The 21,793-nt window shown below is 40.1% G+C and overlaps 1 protein-coding gene across 2 annotated transcripts; it reads right to left on the reverse strand.

Annotated features, from left to right (window-relative positions):
* Positions 1-1,454: 1,454 nt before the first annotated feature.
* Positions 1,455-20,344, reverse strand: GCLM (glutamate-cysteine ligase modifier subunit). Of its 2 annotated transcripts, XM_087719270.1 has the most exons (7): positions 20,032-20,341; positions 10,841-10,906; positions 6,936-7,020; positions 5,498-5,554; positions 4,404-4,606; positions 4,204-4,318; positions 1,455-2,981 (listed from the first exon to the last, which is right to left on the reverse strand). In XM_087719270.1, exons 1-7 carry the CDS (start codon positions 20,155-20,157, stop codon positions 2,809-2,811), a joined length of 825 nt encoding a protein of 274 aa, XP_087575396.1. In that variant the 5' UTR covers positions 20,158-20,341; the 3' UTR covers positions 1,455-2,808. The 2 variants fall into 2 exon arrangements, with proteins under 2 accessions (XP_087575396.1, XP_087575397.1); XM_087719271.1 differs by lacking the exon at positions 5,498-5,554 and having other exon boundaries at positions 20,032-20,344.
* Positions 20,345-21,793: the final 1,449 nt, after the last annotated feature.

Here is a 21,793-nt window from a genome sequence, read left to right on the forward strand (position 1 = left end):
AAAATAGGAGGAGAAAGGAGCATTAGGCATGTTCGCCGAGTTGAATTATTTATAAAAATAATAAAGGTGTAATATAAATAAATAAGTAATGAAATGAGAATGGAAGAACATTCAAAGGGTGCCAAAAGTGTTTTTTCTTCTGTAGGAAATTATCACCCAGCCCTCTCCCAGAAAAATGAAATATCCTAGGAAATATTGAAAAGGCAGAATATTTCTCTGGATGTGAAAAGAAACATGTTTTAAAAGACAGAATAGTTTCCTGCCCATCCCCACTTTGTCAATGGGTCATTAAGAAGACCAAGCTAGTCCACTTTACATAACAAAGGCTTCTCCACTTCAGCTGCAGGGGGGGGATGGGATTAAAGCATATTGGCCCCAACTCACCACATGGCATCTGAGAACTCAACCAAACCTGGATTCAAAACACAGCCTAGAGAGTTGCCCCTCAACCCAAAGCTAGCATATGGAGAGCAGCAATAACCACAATTATAATTCCTATCGCCTTCACCCGTTCGATTGCTGCTCGTCCTGGATGATGCATTCAGATGGAGATGGGTTTGGGAATACTGGAATCACAGGCAAATCTTTCAATTTCCACGATAAAATGGAAACGGAGGTGCCCATCACTCTATATAAATATAATTTGACCTAGATCTGAACATGGAAGGCAAACTTTTTTTAGATGATGGAAAGGCAGTGCTTCTCAAAAGTTTTTCCTTCATTACCCCAAATCGGTTATCAGAAAGTCCCTTTTACCCAATGTAGGTAAAACGGTCAGTTACTTCCAAAAAGAAATCCTTTTTGCACTGCTGGAAAAAGCTCAACAAAGGAGATTTAGAAACTACCAGCTACCGGTATGTCCTGAATGTCAAATGGAAACTTCATAGCCATTACAAAGTTAATTTTAAATTAAACAGTACAGTAGTTATTTTACCTATTCCATGAGATTTAACTCTGCCTGGAAAAAGATCCCTTCTTTCCTCAATCCTGCCAGGAACATGTTCTGCTTTCACTATTACAGTGCATTGCATTTTTTTAAACAAAAAAACTTTAAAAACAGATTACAAAGATAGTAATAATAATAATAAAACTATATTTTATGTGAAAGTTTCAGCACACAGAACTTATGAAAGACTAGTGGAGAATTAGATAAAATCTCCCCAACTATCTCCCCAAACTCATTAAGATTCAAATAGTTATCTGCATTTTTTGGATCAAGATTTCTTTTAATCCATAATAACCGCAAACTATTAAAACATTCATTCATTACAGAAATTTAACATCTGACAAAACTACAGAAAACAGCTGCTTCCTACTGTTCAATGCACTTTATATTCCAACCCAAATTTTGCAAAAACAATAGTTCTTTTGTATATTCAGTAACTTTTTTTTATCTGTATGTATGTGTGTTTGTGTGTATAATTTCAAGCAGCACATCAAAATTTACTCCAGAATGTTGTCAGATAAATTTTATTTCAGTGATGTACTCAAGTTTTTAAGGACTCTTCCCAACTAACCTGAAACATGGCCTCATTGCATTAAAATTCACTAACACCTCAATGAGCTCAATAGAACCTAGTTCCTGGTAAAGACTGAAATTTGAATTAAGAATACTTTTTCATGCTTAATATATTGTGGAATCCAAACACCATCACCTAATAAATCATCTAATGCAAAATTATTTTAATATAAAGTATAAGAGGTTTCCATGTCGGAATGGATCCAAGTATATGAATATGGTATGAAAAGCATAATAAAACCTTTAGTAAAGTTACCTATAACATTTTCATTTATAAATTAATAGCTTAAAATCCAGATAAAGTTTGCATCTCTTACATAACTTTCATATGTGCATTAATAACACAGAAATATCCATTAAAATGGCAAAAATGTACATTGTTAAACTACTGAAATCTCAATAAGCAAACCTCTTTAGAGATAATCTGAATAAAAATATTCATTTAACTGCAGCAGTTTTCTAATTAAATTAAGTGCTTAAGAGTATTGAATCAATTTCTTTTGAAGAACCCACAAACTTAAAAGTAACTTATCTTCACCTCTGGTCGTTTTTAAAAAATTCCTAAAAATGTCTGAGAAGCTATACTCAGTGCAATGCTGAAATTTATATATACAACTTTTTATCTTTTTCAAAATATTAAGTATGTTTTAACTTCAGCAAAACCAATTTTCAAAAAGTTAATTCTACTCTTCACTGGAGCCATATAATTCTGAGTTAAAAAAAAAATCTTCTGAACATATGCCAAGAGAAAAATACAACAAACGTAACAAAAATTGTGCATGGCTAGTCAAACTCTGGTAAGATGTTTGAGGCGTAGTGAACTGAATATAAATTAATGACTCTATTAAATATTTCACATATTTTTACCACTTGTGAAGTCACCTTATTCCACCAAAATGTGGTTTACTTAGTTTTCTATCAGCCCAGCGGCCATAAACTATACCAAGTCAATTATTATGCCTTACAAATAAAAATACTTCAATCAAAATATAGCTAGCTAGATTTTGAATTTATATTAGTCATTAAAATATTCTAAAGATTACATACAAGATCCCTAGATTAGTAAATCTTAATGAAAAACAATATCATATAGGCGAGCCAACTGTTCTCAACACAGATCACCATAAAGTATGTGAAAGTAAATGAAATTGAAAGAATGGGCTCAAGAGTACCATCCCATATGCAATCTGGGTTTTATAACTTTGTCAATTAAAAAAACCACAACTGCCTAGGTTCAATATAAAGTAGAGATAGGGTCTCTCCAAAGTATCCAGTTTTCAAGATCGGCGTTAAGATGATGGGATCCTTTTAGCTTGCAAGATGTAGCCCTTGGATTTGATAATCCCTCTGCTTTTAACGATGACCGAATACCGCAGAAGCCAGAGGGGAGTCCATTCGTGCCCCCGGCAATCTGGGAGGCTTTCCTGAAGAGCTTCCTGGAAACCTGTTTCACAAAGCAGTTCTAAGAGTTGAACAGACGATAAGAATAGTATTTTAGTATATGTGCTACCAGTATTATTTGATAAAAACAAATGTGCATTCCCAAACACACTTCATAACACATTGGGTAGTCCTTGACTCACAACCTTTAGTTTAGCGATCCTCAGAAGTTACAATGGCACTGAAAAAGTGACTTTCACACTTACGAATGCTGCAGCGTCCCCACGATTAAAATTCAGATGCTTGGCAACTAGCTCATTAATGATGGTTAAGCGATCACCTTTTGCGAACTTTTGATAAGCAAAGTTAATGGGGAAGTCAGATTCGCTCATCAACTATGTTATTAACGACTTCGGTGAATCACTTAATAACTGCGGCAAAAAAGGTCATAAAAATGGGACAAAGCTCACTTAGCTGTTTCACTTAGCAGCAGAAATGTTGGCCTCTATTGTCAAGGACTATCTATATTTTAAGTGTTTAAAATTAATATCATTTCCCCCGCCCCCCCAAATTAGGGCAGAATTCTTGGTAATACAGAGCTGATATTTTCAAGAGGCTACAGCCTCATCTGAGACTTCTAAGGTTGGAATTCTGTAATTGAAAATAACCAGATCACCGGAGGCAATGCTGGGGCCTTTTCAATACTAAAATCCTCTTCTCTATTGATCAAAAAATATTGAATTGAATTTATTTGATTTCTATGCCGCCCAATCCCGGAGGACTCCGGGTGGCTTACAGAAATAAAAAGAAATTAAAGGAACTTAAAAACAATAGTTAAAAAGGAATACAACAAACACTTAATCAGAAGGCCTGCCGGAAAAGCCAGGTTTTAATGGCTTTGTGAAAGGCCATGAGTGGGGAGGGCCTGGATCTCTGGGGGCAGCTCATTCCATATGGCCGGAGCGGCAACAGAGAAGGCCCTACTCCTAGGCGCCGCCAGCCGGCATTGTCCTGCTGAAGGCACCCGGAGAAGGCCCATCCTGTGTGATTTTATTGGTCTAAGGGAGGTATGTGGCAGGAGACGGTCTCGTAGGTGTCATCTCATGTAATATATTTCATTTAGTGGATTGATATTTTGCCACCATCCCACTCAAATTTTTCAAAGGTTTTCCAGGCCTTGTTTTCAACCTATCAACCCACAGACAGAGGGCTTTAGAAAGTCTTTAAAGTCTTTTTTTATCATTAACAGAATTGTTCTTGTTTATTCTAACAAGGCAATCCTCAGATTCTTAAGATGACATTACCTTTTGGGTCGTTATGAGTTAACAGCTGAATGTCAAATTCTTTTGCGAATAAAGTCAGATCTGGTGGCATGACACAACAGGAAGCAAGATTCACTTGGTTACTACTCGGTTTCACCTAAAATAAATGAAACATTCAATAGGTGATAAAAAGTTTGTGCTTTAATAGGAGTTGAATTCACAACGAGCAGCTTGTTTCTTACCTGTGCCCACCTGAACAGCTGTTCTAGCAATGTTTTATCTAGATCAGAAGTCCCTATGGCAACAATCTTTTTGTTCTGGACTAAATTTTCAAGCTCTGTCCAGTAAGGTTGTAAATATTCTAAAGAAAAATTAATTCCATCTTCAGTTGCAGGGGGAGAAATGATCACAGAATCTAACTGGTCAACACCAAGGGCTGAACATGCTAAAAATAAACAAAACAAAACAAAAAAATTAAACAAGGAACAATTTTATATATACTTTTAAAAAGCAGAAACAACTTATCTGCAATTCATGTATTCAGTCTGTTACATTTATTTTATATCACATTCAGTATGGTATGACCTGGAGCTCTTCAAATGTAATCCACTCACAAATCAATAATATTTGCATGTTCCTTCAGCATTCATACATATACAGCATTTTGACAGCTGTAAGAGGTACGTCATAAAATACACGGTAAAATGATGTAGATTGCAGATGCTACCATAAGGCCTGTGAATCTCCAGATCTTCAGAATTGTAAATATCCAGCAAAATCATTTTAACTTGCAATGAAGTATCTCTACAATGAGGAGAGAAATATTCTGAAGTATGGGGGGGGGGGAAACCCTCTATATTTTATAAATAGGCTTTGAAATTCAGCTGTTAAAAAAAAGTTACTTTCAAAGCTAACTGAAAAGTTAACATGTCACCCATACCTTCCCTTATATATATACTTCTCTCCTTTCTATATCCATGCTTTCTTTCTCAGTAGCCCCAAACAATTTTAGCGTGTTATAAGAAAAAATAAAAGCCTAATTATTGTCAAGGGACACAGGAGACTTCTAATTTGCTTTGCAAGTTACCATAAGAGCACTTGAGTTTACAAAGCCACTGTTTCTTTTAGTAACACGAGCTTGAATTTACTTGTCTAGAATAAAAGGAACAATGTTTGCTTTTTTGTTAGCTGTAGTTCAAGGACAGCAAGGACATGAAAGCCTTTTTTAAAAAAACAACTTGAGATAAATCTGTCACCTGTTTTAGTTATAAAAGCATTTTTGAAAACATACGAAGCATAAACTGGGCTGTCCCTCGAATTTAGATTTTGAACTTACTCATATTCACTGCTTCTCTGATTGAGGAGGAGTTTGATCTTGTGACAAAGAGTTTTGCTGAAAATGAAAAGGTGATCGTTAACAAGGACGCCAATCAAAATGCAAGATCGTGTTTTTTTCTACCTAAATATAAAAGCTCAAGGATGTATTGTATTCAGAGGTGGGTTCCTACCAGTTCGCACCTATTCGGTAGAACCAGGTTCGTCAAATCTACCGAACCGGTTAGAAGAGGTTCCACCAGTGGACCCGGAAAGCAGGCCACACCGACAGAAGAGGTTCCAAATTTTTTTTGAAACCCACCACTGGTCCTTGGATATGATTATTCTACACTATCATGCTCGTATTTATAAAACTCAGTGCCTCTGTGAAAGGTAAGGATGACTGCTGCGTTTGTGGTGCAATCAGAACATTGCGTGTGTTGAAGTTGTTTTAACGCAAACCAAAGATGCCTTTTAAAAAACAAGTTTACATCATATTCTTATGCATGCCAGTGCTGTGTGTGAAGTAATTTAAGGTGGTTCTGACAAGTGTCGTCGGCATCTTCGTATCCGGTCACATGGGCGGCAAGCCACTCCCATCTGGTCACATGGGCGGCAAGCCACTCCTACAAAGGAGGCCACACCCACAGAGTAGGTTCAAACAATTTTTGAAACCCACCACTGTATTGAGAGATATATTTTCAGTGGCATATTACAGTTTTTGTAAAAGAAGAAAAGTGTTCCTGATATCTTCAGTGAAAGGTAGATAAAAATGTTTTGAATCCAACCACATCCAAATATATTTGGTTCCACTGCACTTACCATTAGATATTTTTTCTAACCTTCTTTGTATCTGTTCCAGTTTCTCCAAATTCTTCTGAAAATGTGGGGCTCAGAACTACTACTTCTCATAGTTCAAAATTATTATATTTCTGTTGCCACAGTCTAGAATTGTATTTGTCTTTCTGGCTGTTGTTTCAGGTTTTTCAGCTTTTGATTTATTACAATTCCAAGATGCTTTTTCCATTTATTGTTCCCATCCGGAAGTCCCCCATTCTACGCCTATCCCTAATTTGAATTTCCTTTGCATATTGTCTGTTATTTTCCCCCCTATTTTTATATTATTTTCAGCCTAGTAATAGGACCTATCAAAATCAATCATTTATTTATTTTATCACATTTTGATATGCCCATTTCCCTCACATTCTGGGTGGCTGAATAATATTCAGTTGTGATGACTTGCACAGGCTAACTTTTGATTTAATGTTGTATAGAAATGCCACTAGTTTGTAGGGACATTATTAGACATAACTATATTAAATAGAACTCCAATTCACTATATGAATGTCCATTTCAATCCCACATTTTGATGCTCTGTAACCAAGGAGTAACGCGAGTTAAGTAAAGCAAGTAAAGATTATTCACATTTCTGCAACATTGAGCACAAAACTGATTTTTACCTGAAACTTTCAATTCTTCTCTTTCTTCAGAATTAATCTTTTCTACTGCTTGTGGGAGAGTACAGTCAATAATGTCTGGAATTTCCTGAAATAAATATTTGAATATTATTTGTATCCTGAAATAAATAAACATGAGCAGCTTTCGTCTTGAGGCAGCTAAGCATTTCTAATACACTGTCAGCTGCAAAAAGCACAATGACACTTTAAAATATATTTTCACTCTGTGTTCAGTTTTTATAAAACCAAGGGGATATCCAAGATAGAAATTATGACTCCCCTTGGTCTAAGGTTATCCCCCTGATCCAGAGGGGCTCACCCCCAATTTGATTATGCTTTTATGTGAAACTGGCATGATTAGTCAGGAAAAGCAACACATTGTATCTTGATATGCATCTCATTTACAGATCCAAGACAGACGTACCGTACTGTAAATAGGCAGCAATTTCTCTTTCCAATAATTCTGTACTTTCTACAGATCTGTGTTGCTGGGGTTTTTTTAATGAACACAAAGAGGCCTTGAAGACCCTAAAATCCATTCACAAGTTTGCTTTTTTAAAATGAGGACAGGGTGGGATACCAACAGATTGTCAAACGCAGTAGTCATCCTTACCTCACGTGTACATATGGATGCTGCAAATAATCTGTAACTTCCCCATTAGCTAGAAATTTTAATTTTCCAAAGTTACCAAATCTCATCAGATTTTGATAATTTTGCAGCTTCTTTAGTATAATCTGTAAAACTACCAGAATCTATTCAGATTTAACCTTTGGCCTCTTTAGATACAAGGCAGAGGTGGGTTCCTACCAGTTCGCACCTATTCGGTAGAACCGGTTCGTCAAATCTACCGAACCGGTTAGAAGAGGTTCCACCAGTGGACCCGGAAAGCAGGCCACACCTACAGAAGAGGTTCCAAAATTTTTTGAAACCCACCACTGGTCCTTGGATATGATTATTCTACACTATCATGCTCATATTTATAAAACTCAGTGCCTCTGTGAAAGGTGAGGATGACTACTGCGTTTGTGGTGCAATCAGAACATTGCGCGCGTTGAAGTTGTTTTAACGCAAACCAAAGATGCCTTTTAAAAAACAAGTTTACATCCTATTCTTATGCAGGCCAGTGCTGTGTGTAAGGTAATTTAAGGTGGTTCCGACAAGTGTCGTCGGCATCTTCATATCCGGTCACATGGGCGGCAAGCCACTCCCATCCGGTCACATGGGCGGCAAGCCACTCCCACAAAGGAGGCCACACCCACAGAGTAGGTTCGAACAATATTTGAAACCCACCACTGATACAAGGAGAAAAATATCCAGAGTGCATAATAGTGTTTCAAATGTGAAACACTGCCAATTCCTGCTCCACACAGACTTGATGTTCTTATTGTATCTTCAATGATTCAAAAATAGATGCAAAAACATACAATAGACACTGAAACAATTTTGAAACAACTAGGAGCAAACACTTGATATTTCTTCTTTTATTTTTACTTGGCGGACAAAGTAGCTCGGTTTCGATCGGACTTGGACTCCACCGCAGTAGGTCCAGCTGAGTCACAGGAGGATCACTTGTTACATCAGCTCTGGGTTGAGTTCCAGGAAGTTGCCTCTGGGGATGTGGACAAGGCCATTCGAGCTGTAAGTGCTTCCACTTGTATTTTGGACCCGTGTCCCTCCTGGCTGGTGGCTAACAGCAGGGAGGTGACACATGGCTGGATCCAGGCGGTTGTCACCGCCTCCCTTCGGGAGGGGCACTTCCCCGCCGTACTTAAAACGGCGGTGGTGAGACCCCTCCTGAAGAAACCATCGTTAGATCCAGCCATCTTAAACAACTTTCGTCCTGTCTCCAACCTTCCCTTTATCGGGAAGGTTGTTGAGAAGGTGGTGGCCTTTCAGCTTCAACGGGCCTTGGAGGAAGCTAGCTATCTTGACCCCTTCCAGTCCGGCTTCAGACCTGGTTACAGCACAGAAACCGCTTTGGTCGCATTGACCGATGATCTCTGGAGGGCCAGAGATGGAGGCTATGCGTCCATCCTGGTTCTCCTTGACCTCTCAGCGGCTTTCGATACCATCGACCATGGTATCCTTCTGCGACGACTGCGGGAGGTGGGAGTGGGAGGCACTGTTCTGCGGTGGTTCTCCTCCTACCTCTCGGACAGGTCGCAGTCGGTGTTGGTCGGGGGGCAGAGATCGTCCCTGAGGCCCCTAACATGTGGGGTACCTCAGGGCTCGGTCCTATCCCCCCTACTATTTAACATATACATGAAACCGCTGGGCGAGATCATTCGGAGGCACGGGATAAAATACCATCAATATGCGGACGATACGCAATTGTATCTGTCCGCCCCGTGCCAACTCAATGAAGCGGTGGACGTGATGAACCAGGGTTTGGAGGCCGTTAAGAACTGGATGAGTGCTAACAAACTGGTACTCAACCCGGATAAGACCGAGTGGCTGTTGTGTTTCCCCCCCAATAATTTGGCTAATACACCAACGCTTAGGCTGGGGGGTCAAATTTTATACCCCTCAGATAGGGTCCGCAACTTAGGAGTCCTCCTGGACCCACAGCTGACTTTTGATCACCAGCTGTCAGCTGTGACCAGGGGGGCATTTGCCCAGGTTCGCCTGGTCCGCCAGTTGCGGCCCTACCTAGACCGGGGGCTCTCACAACAGTCACTCGAGCCCTTGTGATCTCTAGACTGGAATACTGCAATGGGCTCTACATGGGATTGCCCCTGAAGTGCATCCGGCGACTACAGCTAGTCCAAAATGCAGCCGCGCGAGTGATAGTGGGCGCACCGCGGTTCGCCCACGTTACACCTGTCCTCCGCGAGCTGCACTGGCTACCTGTTGGTCTCCGGGTGCGCTTCAGGATACTGATGACCATCTTTAAAGCACTCCATGGTAGTGGATCTGGGTACTTGAGAGACCGCCTTCTGCCGATTACCTCCCTAAATCGACCAATCAGATCGCACAGACTGGGCCTCCTCCGAATTCCATCTGCCAGTCAATGTCGACTGGCGACCACACGGAGGAGAGCCTTTTCTGTTGCTGCCCCGACCCTGTGGAACGAGCTCCCCATGGAGATCCGTACCCTCACCACTATCCAGACCTTCCGCGCAGCCCTCAAGATCTGGCTCTCCCAGCAGGCCTGGGGATAGGTTTCCAATTACCCACCCGAGTGTTTGATTGCTGAATGAAAGTTGTGTTTTATTATTTTTTCTTTGTGCACATATTGTTTTGTTTTTGACCTTGCACCCCCCTCCCCTGTGGTTGTAAGCCGCCCTGAGTCCCCTCAGGGAAAAGGGCGGCATATAAATCCCAATAAACCTCAAACCTCAAACCTTACTTCAGGTTGCCCACTGCTGATAGGTGAAGACAGACATACTTTCATGCATGTTCCTTAATGAGGTACTTTCTATTTACATTTTATCGTGTAAATCTTGACTACTAGTAGTAACAATTCAAAACTGATGAATGTTACACCACAGCTGGGTTTTTTTAAAATAAAAAGCAAATTATTCTATTTCCAGTGAGTGAAATGTTATTTATTTAAATAATAATTATTTTGTAATTTATTTTGTTCTTATTTTAGTAGCAATATTTCTGCTGAATTTGTAAGAAGCATATTTGTAGAAGTCAGCAACCCCTAAATCTTTTTCAATTGATTTAGCTGTTTTATTTATTAGCTCTTATGTTAATTTTTAGGTTTCATTTTTATATTATTTTGACTTGTTTGTTTTAACTTTTTCTGTTCCTAATATTCTTTTCAGTTACCTTTTTATTTAATTTAATCTTATCTGTCTGGCCTAAAGATCTTTATTTGTTTTGTAATTTCTTTGTACTGGTTAATATTTATAATAAAGGCTGGTGGTAATGATTAAAGAAATATGAAAGGATCACTTACCTGCATCAGATCCGGGCCGATTTTTGAATTCCATTCATTTAAAGTTTTCTGAATGCAATCCCGCAGCTGTAAATAACATTCCGATATTAACATTTGGTTTCTGTTATCCAATGTAAGAAATAAATTAAACAAAAAACAGTGTAAAAATAACTTTCCAGTATTCATATATTCCTTCTGCCCATATATTTAGGCGCGTGACCTGACAAATGCGTGCATGACAATAGCGCGCTGACAAAACCGCGGTGAGAAAACCACAACGTCATAAACGCGGCCACAACACGCCGACAAAACCGCGCCCGCAAAAGCGTGATTTAAGTTAAGGTAAGGGTTAGGGTTATTACGTTGTTTTCGTTGTTTTTTGATGGCGCGCTTTCGTTGGCGCGCATTTGTCGGCGCACTTCTGCACGTATTCTTCGGCGCGATTTCGACCTCGCGGCTTTCTCGCCGTGCTTTTGTTGGCGCGCTTTTGTTGAGCGCGCATTTGTCGGTGAACCATTTAGGCGTATGAATTATGGATATCATAACTTACATAGCATAACCAACAAGAGCAAGCAGGAGATGGTACATTTCTAAACTGGTATTCCTAGGTTTTATTAATAAATTGGATATATTCTCTTTAGTGCCAAATGGGGGCAGCACTTAGCAAAGTGAGTAATCATAAAACAGGTATGGTACTTGCTTACTATTTGAATGGGTAATCACTTGGGGATACCAGGGCTCTGGGCTTAACAAAGGAATCCGCTCTTGGCAAAAGAAAGGGCATTTCACTTAGGTAATGTTGTCAAGAAAATGGCATGAATACATCTATGAAATTATAAGAGGCTGAACTTGACTGAAAACTTTAGAAAAAGGGAGCAGATAAACTGTCCATTTGGGGAACTACGTTCCGAATCAAAGGTAGCATGCTGCTTTCTAGAATACTCTTCCATTGTTATCCCCAAGAAGTGTTCATCAACGTTAAGCCCATCCTTGTGAACTTCCTGGACATATCTGGTTAGTTATGGATGTGTAACTAGACTAAATTGGCCCGTGACCCAACAAATGCGCACACGACAAAACCGCGGTGAGAAAACCGCGACATCATAAACGCGCCCACAACAACGCACCGACAAAACCGCACCCACAAAAGCGCGATTTAAGTTAAGGTAAGGGTTAGGGTTAGGTTCAGGGTTAGGTTTAGGGTTATTAGGTTGTTATTAGTTGTTTGTTGAAGGTGCGCTTTTGTCGGCGCGATTTCGACCTCGCGGTTTTCTCGCCGCGGTTTCGTAGGCGCGCTTTTGTCGAGCGCGCATTTGTCGGTGAACCAAATTGGCCATCAGCCTGATCTATTACCACTCTACTTACATTTCTAAAGTCTCCATCAAATTGAGGAGTTTATCAAAGGACAAACAACTAGGGAACTGGAATTATTTGATCTCTTCTTCACTATAATACTGGAGAAACTGTAGAAGCAGAAACTTCATTGTGTAAAATCATGATTAACCACAATGTATGTCAGAACTTACCTATTAAGTATGCATTCATTCTTAAGAACATAATATCTTAACCTCATTAGTCAATCATGGTAGTTGGCTTATTTTTCTAGATGCCCCCCAAACTGCGGCGTATCTGAAGACAAGTTTAAGTTTATTTCTAATAGCTAAAGCTATTTATTCTCAGCTGACAGACACAGGCCAAAATGAATTGTGATGTCTCTTTTTAAAAGAGGGGAAGGCCTATCACTTATCTTAGCAATAGCAGTTAGACTTATATACCGCTTCATAGGACTTTCAGCCCTCTCTAAGCGGTTTACAGAGTCAGCATATCGCCCCCAGTCTGGGTCCTCATTTTACGAAGGATGGAAGGCTGAATCAACCTTGAGCCGGTGAGATTAGAACCGCTGAACTGCAGATAACAGTCAGCTGAAGTGGCCTGCAGTACTGCACCCTAACCACTGCGCCACCTCGGCTCCTTGCTACTAATTGTTGTCAAAGAACAGTTCATGGGTTTCATAAATACATCCAATCTGCATCTGCACTGGATGCCAGTTTGCTTCGATTCAAAGTGCTGGGTTTAACCTTTAAAACTCTTCATGACATGCAACAGGGCTCCCTGGTTATGCCAGCCTGCTCCACTAGATCTGGCAATAAAGGTATAATGCAGGTACCGTTGGCCAGGGACCTTCACTTAATGGGTCCCAGGAGGCCTGCCTTTTCTGCTGTGGTGCCCCGCCCTATGGGATATTCTTCCCTCCAAAATGAGAATAGCTCTTTTATAGGAGCCGAGGTGGCGCAGTGGTTAAATGCAGCACTGCAGGCTACTTCAGCTGACTGCAGTTCTGCAGTTCGGCTGTTCAAATCTCACCGGCTCAAGGTTGACTCAGCCTTCCATCCTTCCGAGTTGGGTAAAATGAGGATCCGGATTGTTGTTGGGGGCGATATGCTGACTCTGTAAACCGCTTAGAGAGGGCTGAAAGCCCTAGGAAGCGGTATATAAGTCTAACTGCTATTGCTATTGTATTCCCCAAAGCCCTTAAGTCTTCACTATGTTGTCAGTCCAGGGTTTGTGTGTGTGTGTGTGTCACAAATTAGGGACCAGGGGTGGTATTCTGGTTTTCCCTTCCCTTCCCTACTGGTTCACAAAGGTGAGCACGCTCGCATGTGCCACCCCCGTGCATGCACACAGACTTCCATGCCTTAAAAAAGGGCCTAAATGGGATGCCGCAGAGCCAGGGTGGGTGGGCGGGGCTACCCGTGATTTCCGCTACCAGTTGGGGTGAACCGGTCCAAACTGGTAGAATACCATCTCTGCTAGGGACCTACTCGGATGGCTCCATGTTGTTGAGGTGTTTTATCATCTCTTTCCTATGGGTTGTATTTTCACTTTTTAATAAGTTTTTTTTTTAAACATTGCAATTTTTTGTTTTTATTTCTTGTGCTTATTAATTCTCGCTTGCTGCCCAGAGTTCCCAATGATGCAGCTAAATTATTTGATAAGATAGATAAATAAATAAATAAAAATCCTAAGCTTCAAATTGGTAAATTGACAATAAGAAGAACTCATTTTAGGCAGCACATTTGTCTATTATTTAATGATGGCACTTTGGGTTCAGTAGGTTCCTTTAATAGGAAACGAATAAATAGTACTTGAAGCCACAGGTAGGTTGGAGGCTGTTCCTCTTTGTTTTTATTGTATTTATTCCCCACATTTCTATACCACCTATCTCACCTAAGTGTCTCTTTGATTGTCGGTTCCTACCAAGATTCAACTACATTAAAAATAAATAAATAATACCTCTGGACTTTTGAGTTATATCTCATGTGTCCTCCCTTGTTTTAACTGGCTCTAATGCATGGCATTTATCTGTTTGTTTATCAACCTTACGAGGCTGACCACTTCACAATGTGGCTCCAATCGAACCATTCTGCACTGGCTTATAAAGTCTCTAAATATTAATTGAATTTATTGCATTTATATGCTGCCCTTTTCCCCGAAGGGGACTCAGGGCGGCTCACAATCCAAGTCAGGGAAGGGGGTACAGATAAGGGATAAAAAAGACGAACAGAACAATACACAATTTAAAAGCACACAACAACCATACCATTCGAGGGGGGGGGGGCAAAAGCTCTTTAGCCCCAGGCCTGCCGGAATAGCCAGGTTTTAAGGGCTTTGCGGAAGGCCTGGAGGGTGGTGAGGGTTCGAATCTCCACGGGGAGCTCGTTCCAGAGGGTCGGAGCAGCCACAGAGAAGGCTCTCCTCCGGGTAGTCGCCAGTCAGCATTGGCCGGCGGATGGAATTTGGAGGAGGCCTAATCTGTGGGATCTGATCAGTCTATTGGAGGTGATTGGCAGCAGGCGGTCTCTCAAGTACCCAGGTCCAATACCATGAAGGGCTTTATAATGTGCATTAATACCCACAGAATTCAATGTGGTCATGGATAGTTCTCCTATCTGTTGAAAATACTTCCAGTTTGGACTAGTGATTTTTTTTCCTAAATATTGAATTTGGGAGAATCTTCCATCCACGCAGTTATCTACTGAGAAGCTTCAACGTGTTAAAACAATTCCAGGATTACGCTCAGCTTTTGAAGAGTTGGACAAAGCAGCTAGCATTCATTACTAGCTTTCATGAACTGAAAGAACACACCCAAAAAAGAAACATATCCTAAGACTGCATATGCAGGCCAAGATTAGAATACTGGCAAGTCTCAAAGATATTGTCTAAGAAATGAAAGACCTCTCTTGCATTAGCGACACAGCCAATGAACAATAATGGTGTGTATGACATGGCTGTAAGCAGAAAGCTACTGCCCTCCAAAAAGCGTGGCACGACAAAACCGCGCTCGACTAAAGCGCGCCCGATTAAACCGCGACGCTGACGTCATCAACAGGGCGACAACAGCGAGCGTGGAGAAAGAAGGGCGCTTTAAATAGCGCTTTGAAAGCAAGCCGATTCAAGTTAAGGTAAGGGTTAGGTTTAGGTTTAGGGTTAGGATTAGGATTAGGTTTAGGTTTAGCGTTAGGTTAAGGGTTAGGTTTAGGATTAGGTTTAGGGGGGTTAGGTTTAGGTTTAGGGGTTAATTTTAGGTTTAGCGTTTACAGCGTGCTTTTTTCTCCGCGCTGTTGTCACGCTGTGATGACGTCAGCTACGCGGTTTCGTCGAGCGCCCTTTAGTTGAACGCTGTTTTGTGGTGGAACCCCAAAAAGAACCCTACTGCCTGTCCACAGTTGGCAAAAGATTATAGGAATAGGCCAGAAGGCTATTGAGAAAAATGTTCTGTGGACAGATAAGGCTAAGATAGAACTTTTTTTTTGCCTTGAAGGTAAAATGTTAAGGTTTGTCAAAAGGTAAATATTACATTCCAGCCTAAGAACCAATCTTTGAAACATGGTATAATGGCAATATCATGGTTTTGCTGCCTCTTGACTTGCTATATCACTAACAGAACTAGGAATTCGGAATTGTATTAACAAATTCCAAAACATACAAGTCATAAGACCAAAGATAGATTAAAGCAGAAGGAAATCAATATTTTGGAAAGGCCAAATCAAAGTCCTGAGCTTAATCCTATATGTAAAAGAAGGAAAGAACTTCACCTAAGGAACTCTTCTAAAACCTCTGAGTTCATGCTGTTCTACAAAGAGGAATAGGCTAAAATTTCTCCTAGCCAATGTGCAGGAGTGATTAAAATTTATCATAAATGTTTAGTTGCAGTTATTGCTGGCCAAAAGTTACTGAAAATTCGCCATGTGGGTAATATATCACTGGATCATTTTTCCTAAATAAATAAATAAATGAACAAGTGCAATGGTTTTTAAGACGTTTAATTGAATTCTCTTTAACTAGTTTTAGGATTTGCATGGAAAGCAGACTGCATTTAAGGTCATATTTACGCAGAAATATTGAAAATGCAAAAGGGTTCACAAACCTTTATGATATTATAAAATAAGAATTTCAAAATCTTCTTGATTAGTAAGCTAAACTTTTAATGAATGAGTTTTAAACACTGGACCAAAGGAAGTTTGCAGTAAATATAAGATACTTGAACATATTTGATCAAGTAACTTTGACCCAATTTTGTTTGCGGTTTTTGTTCTTAACTAAAACATGCCATATTTAGGTAATTAAAAAAAAACACCACAAAGTGTCTCAAATGTTAACATCTCATAGTAGGTCATACTTCCACATATGACCTAGGGGTAGAATGTGATTTCCTGCTTTAATTATATCAGGATTCCATTGTGCAATTAGAACAAGGGTGAAGCAGATACAAGCTGCAACAAATCTGCACTCATTTTATATTAAGCTAGAGGTATATTAGAACATTTTAAAATGAAAAAATAAACCAGAAAAAAATATCTTTGCAGGTTTTATTTTGAGTATAACAATCTAAGCCGGGTCTTAAAAGAAAGGCAGAGAACTGTGTTTCATCCTCATCCTTATTATCATCATTATTATTATTATACAATGGACCATGATACTAGGAATTATCTTTGGCAATGTTTATAGAGCCCCAGATTAAGGCAGATTTTTTTTTTAAACTTTCATTATAATTGTTGATCAAATTTTAGTCTGTTCGCATTCCTGGCTTGAAATATAAAATTCCAAACCAACAATTTGGCCCTTCCATGTTCCATAACACGCCACTATTTCTGTGGCTGGACGAAAATACTCTTTTACCTTCTCTTCCTGAAGGCGTTTTCCCTTTACCAGAAATACCTTGAAGGCACCTTTCTAAGTCTTGTTTCATGGGCAGGAAGCACCGCTCAAGTTTTACTAGAACTTTAACCTCAAAGTTATGGAACATTGTTGACTGTGGATTCTATTTTGCCGGTGTACAAAAGCACCGCCTAATAATAGAAATTTTTCCATTTATCACAAACTCAATCAAACTCTAAGACCACCACAATTAAGATTCATCAGGTTATAACAAGTATTTCTTAAAGTTAAAAAAAAACTACCCTACACACCTCTTGTAGAAGGTATGTTACGCATGTGTACAGTATGAGATATAACCTACGATAGGACAAGCCAGAAAGAGGAAACAAAGGAATTGGAACTATGTTCTCCCAATGAGAATAAGTTATGCGTTTCCTCATGCAGCAAAAATTTATATCTCAAGAACAATGGGCTGGTTGCACTTCTGAAGCGATCCCTCCGGTAAGCAACTACTATTAACATGCTACAACTCTCCGTCCCCGTGTATCCTGCAGCAGTGCCAAAAGCCAAGCCTCTGTATTTCTTTTAACAATAGTACAGCAACATTTAAATATTTATTTATCACCTCAAATATCTGAGAACATTTGTCACTAGCAGGAGCAGCAAAAGAGCTTCAAGTGGAGGCTGCAATATGGAATACCCCCACTATGTTTTAACAAGAGGTTCAATTTTTATCTCTTGTGACCTGAACAGGGGATAAACTATTTTAATTACACCCCATGCAATCAGTTTTACAACCATACAATGAATATATACTGCTAAGAAGTTTAGTACTACTGTACTCCTTACTATATTCCCTACTATTTTTATATTTTTTTTATGGCACTGTTTATGTCCACACTCATGTCTATGTACAGACAAGTACACACTCCCACATTCCTGTAATTTAGTAGAACACTTTATGAACCTGGACTCTCTTCTTCGAATATTTATGCCATTTATAAATGTTAATCTTTGTGGTATCCGAGAGTTTTAATTTCAATCCATTCAAGGTTTTGGCCTTGAATTATTCTGACAGATACCACAATCAGATCTTTGGAAAGTTTGTATACATCTATTACACAACCAAGACAACATAAATATAAATATAATCTGTATACGGTATATATCTTATTCATCATTTGAATGATGGATTTTTTAAAAAAATCATTCATATCCCAGCTTTTTAAGCGTTTTAGCCCTTACAGCCATTTTTCAGCTTGTTTCTTACCTTTGAACTCTACCTGACTGTCCCCACCAAACATTTTGTGTCATAGTTAAGTCCAGAGTTCTTTTGATAGGGAAGGGCCAGCAAAAATACTGTATATTACAAAGCAGCGTTTTATATAGATGGCTCGCTAGATTCAGGCTTAAAGAGACTCGGTTAGCTGGTTTTGCAGTTAGCGAGAGGAACAAACCTTTGGAAACTGAGTTTAGCTCATTTAAATTAATTTAATTAATTTAAAGTTAGCTGGAGATGAAGATCGGTTGAGCTTCAAACTTATCTCAACTGTTCTATTTGTTTCAGTGCTTCCAATTTAAGTAAATCAAAGTACGGTAACCATTGCTATAATTCTGGGGACTCCAAACCACCCATTTATTATTATTATTATAGTATTATTATTAGTATTATTAGTAATTAGTATTATTAGTATTATTATTAGTGTTATGATGATTATTATTAGTGTTATTATGATGATTATTACTATTATTAGTATTAGTATGATTATTATTAGTAGTACTATTATTAGTATTATTATTAGTATTATGATGATTACTATTACTATTATTTTTAGTAATATGATGATGATTATTATTAGTGTTATGATGATGATTAATATTACTATTATGATTTTATTACTATGCTTATGATTTATTACTATTATTAGTAGTATTATTAGTAGTATTAATATTATTATGAGTATTATTATTAGTGTTATGATGCTTATTATTATGATTATTAGTGTTGATTATGATTATTACTATCATTATTAGTAGTACTAGTATGATGATGATGATGATGATTAGTATTAATATTATTATGAGTATTATTATTAGTGTTATGATTATTAGTGTTATGATGATTATTACTATTATTAGTATTAGTATTATGATTATTATGAGTATTAGTAGTACTATTATTAGTATTATTATTAGTATTATGATTACTATTATTATTACTACTATTATTTTAGTATTATTATGATAATTGCTCTAATTATTATTAGAGCCAAGGTGGCGCAGTGGTTAAATGCAGCACTGCAGGCTACTGCTAGATCAGCTGGTCAGCGGTTCAAATCTCACCGGCTCAGGGTTGACTCAGCCTTCCATCCTTCCGAGGTGGGTAAAATGAGGACCCAGATTGTTGGGGGCAATATGCTGACTCTCTGTAAACCGCTTAGAGAGGCCTGAAAGGCCTATGAAGCGGTATATAAGTCTACTGCTATTGCTATTGCTATTGATTGATTATGATTATTATTAGTGTTATGCTGATTACTATTATTACTATTATGATTTTGATTACTATGATTATGATGATTATTACTATTATTAGTAGTATTAATATTATGAGTATTATGAGTACTATTATGAATATTATTATTAGTGTTATGATGCTTATTATTATGATTAGTGTTGATTATGATTATTACTATTACTAGTATGATGATTATTAGTATTAATATTATGAGTATTATTATAAGTGTTATGATTATTATTACTTTTATTAGTATTATGATTATTATTAGTATTATTAGTGTTATTATGAGTATTATTATTATTATTGACAACAGTGAAGTCGGTCACAACACGAGGTTTGATTTCTGCCGTAGATCCATCCACATTCACCCGAAGCTCATGGGGGGAAAACCCAAAATACAGGCGGAATGTGATTCCGTGCAACCCGGACTCCACCTTCGCCCATCGGGGAAAAAAAGCATCACGGGGCGCCTCTTCCTCCCCGGCCCCCACATCCACACGACTCCCCCCGATCCCGATTTCTCCTTCCCGCTCACCTCCTCGCTGGGGCTGGCCGGGCATTTCTTCCGCAAGCGGCCCCAGTTGAGCAGGTTGCCGGTTTGCAGGTTGAGGGTGCGCGCTTGTCTCAGCAGGACGGCCGCCCGGCCGCTCTCGGTGCCCATGCCGGGAAGGAGCCCTTCTGCCTCTCTTTCGACGGGGGAAGAGCCGCTGCTCCACCGGGCTCGCTCGGTCGGGGGAGGTAGATAAGCGCCCGCGAGCCGCTTCCTCGGAGCGGGATGACTAAGCAGAGAAAAGCGCCCGGTCAACCCGCAATCACATGGCTTGCGGACAAAAGGGGGCCGGTGGCCGAGCGGGTCAAAGGAGCGGAGGCGGCGGCAGCAGCAGCAACAGCGGCGCTCCGGGCAGCGGAGAAGGCGCGTTGCCGGGAAGAGCCTCGAGCGCCCAGCGGCCAGGCTGCTTAGCTCCTCCCGAGAGAAAGCGCAGCCCCCGACGATGCCTCGCCCGTCGGCGCATGCCTGAACCTCCCGAGCATGCGCCGTGGTTGCTGCGACGGGTTTTGCAACGGGTCCTCCTCGCCGCTTTCCCGGGAGGCGGGGAAAGAGCGTTGAGTAGCGCCCCCTGCCGGTTGCCGGAGGCGTTTCTTACCTCCCTCTTCCCCCCACCACCCACCCAAGCTCGTATTTGTACACACAGGTAGTATACTCCAGTGTTTCTCAACCTTGGCGACTTTAAGTCCTGTGGACTTCAACTCCCAGAATCCCCCAGCCAGCTATGCTGGCTGGGGGATTCTGGGAGTTGAAGTCCACAGGACTTAAAGCCGCCAAGGTTGAGAAACACTGGTATACTCGGCTTACACTTCACTTAGTGACTTTTCAACAGGGAATTCTGGGAGTTGAAGTCCACAGGACTTAAAGTCGCCAAGGTTGAGAAACACTGGTATACTCGGCTTACACTTCACTTAGTGACTTTTCAACAGGGAATTCTGGAAGTTGAAGTCCACAGGACTTAAAGTCGCCAAGGTTGAGAAACACTGGAGTATACTCGGCTTACACTTCACTTAGTGACTTTTCAACAGGGGCGGGGTCCTGCCAGTTCAGTGGTGGGTTTCAAAAATTGTTCGAACCTACTCTGTGGGTGTGGCCTCCTTTGTGGGAGTGGCTTGCCACCCATGTGACCGGATGGGAGTGGCTGCCACCCATGTGACTGGATATGAAGATGCCGACGACACTTGTCAGAACCACCTTAAATTACCTCACACACAGCACCGGCATGCATAAGAATATGATGTAAACTTGTTTTTTAAAAGGCATCTTTGGTTTGCGTTAAAACAACTTCAACACACACAATGTTCTGATTGCACCACAAACGCAGTAGTCATCCTTACCTTTCACAGAGGCACTGAGTTTTATAAATATGAGCATGATAGTGTAGAATAATCCTATCCAAGGACCAGTGGTGGGTTTCAAAAAATGTTGGAGCCTCTTCTGTAGGTGTGGCCTGCTTTCCGGGTCCACTGGTGGAACCTCTTCTAACCGGTTCGGTAGATTTGACGAACCGGTTCTACCGAATAGGTGCGAACTGGTAGGAACCCACCTCTGTGCCAGTTCTAAGCTCTTCTATAGAAGAGCTTCGACAAATCTACAAGGCTGTTTCCAGCTCCCTCCCCCCCCCCGCCCGTCTGCACATCATCAAGATGAAGAGCGAGAGGAGGAATTCTGGGAGTTGAAGTCCACAAGTCTTAAAGCTGTCAAGTTTCAACACCCCTGCCTGGGTTTTTTTTCCCTAAAGGGTTAGGGG

Source organism: Thamnophis sirtalis, unplaced genomic scaffold (genome assembly GCF_051295495.1).
Source record: "Thamnophis sirtalis isolate CommonGarterSnake01/CBP01778 unplaced genomic scaffold, rThaSir2_p1.2 scaffold_7, whole genome shotgun sequence".
Taxonomy (NCBI): domain Eukaryota; kingdom Metazoa; phylum Chordata; class Lepidosauria; order Squamata; family Natricidae; genus Thamnophis; species Thamnophis sirtalis.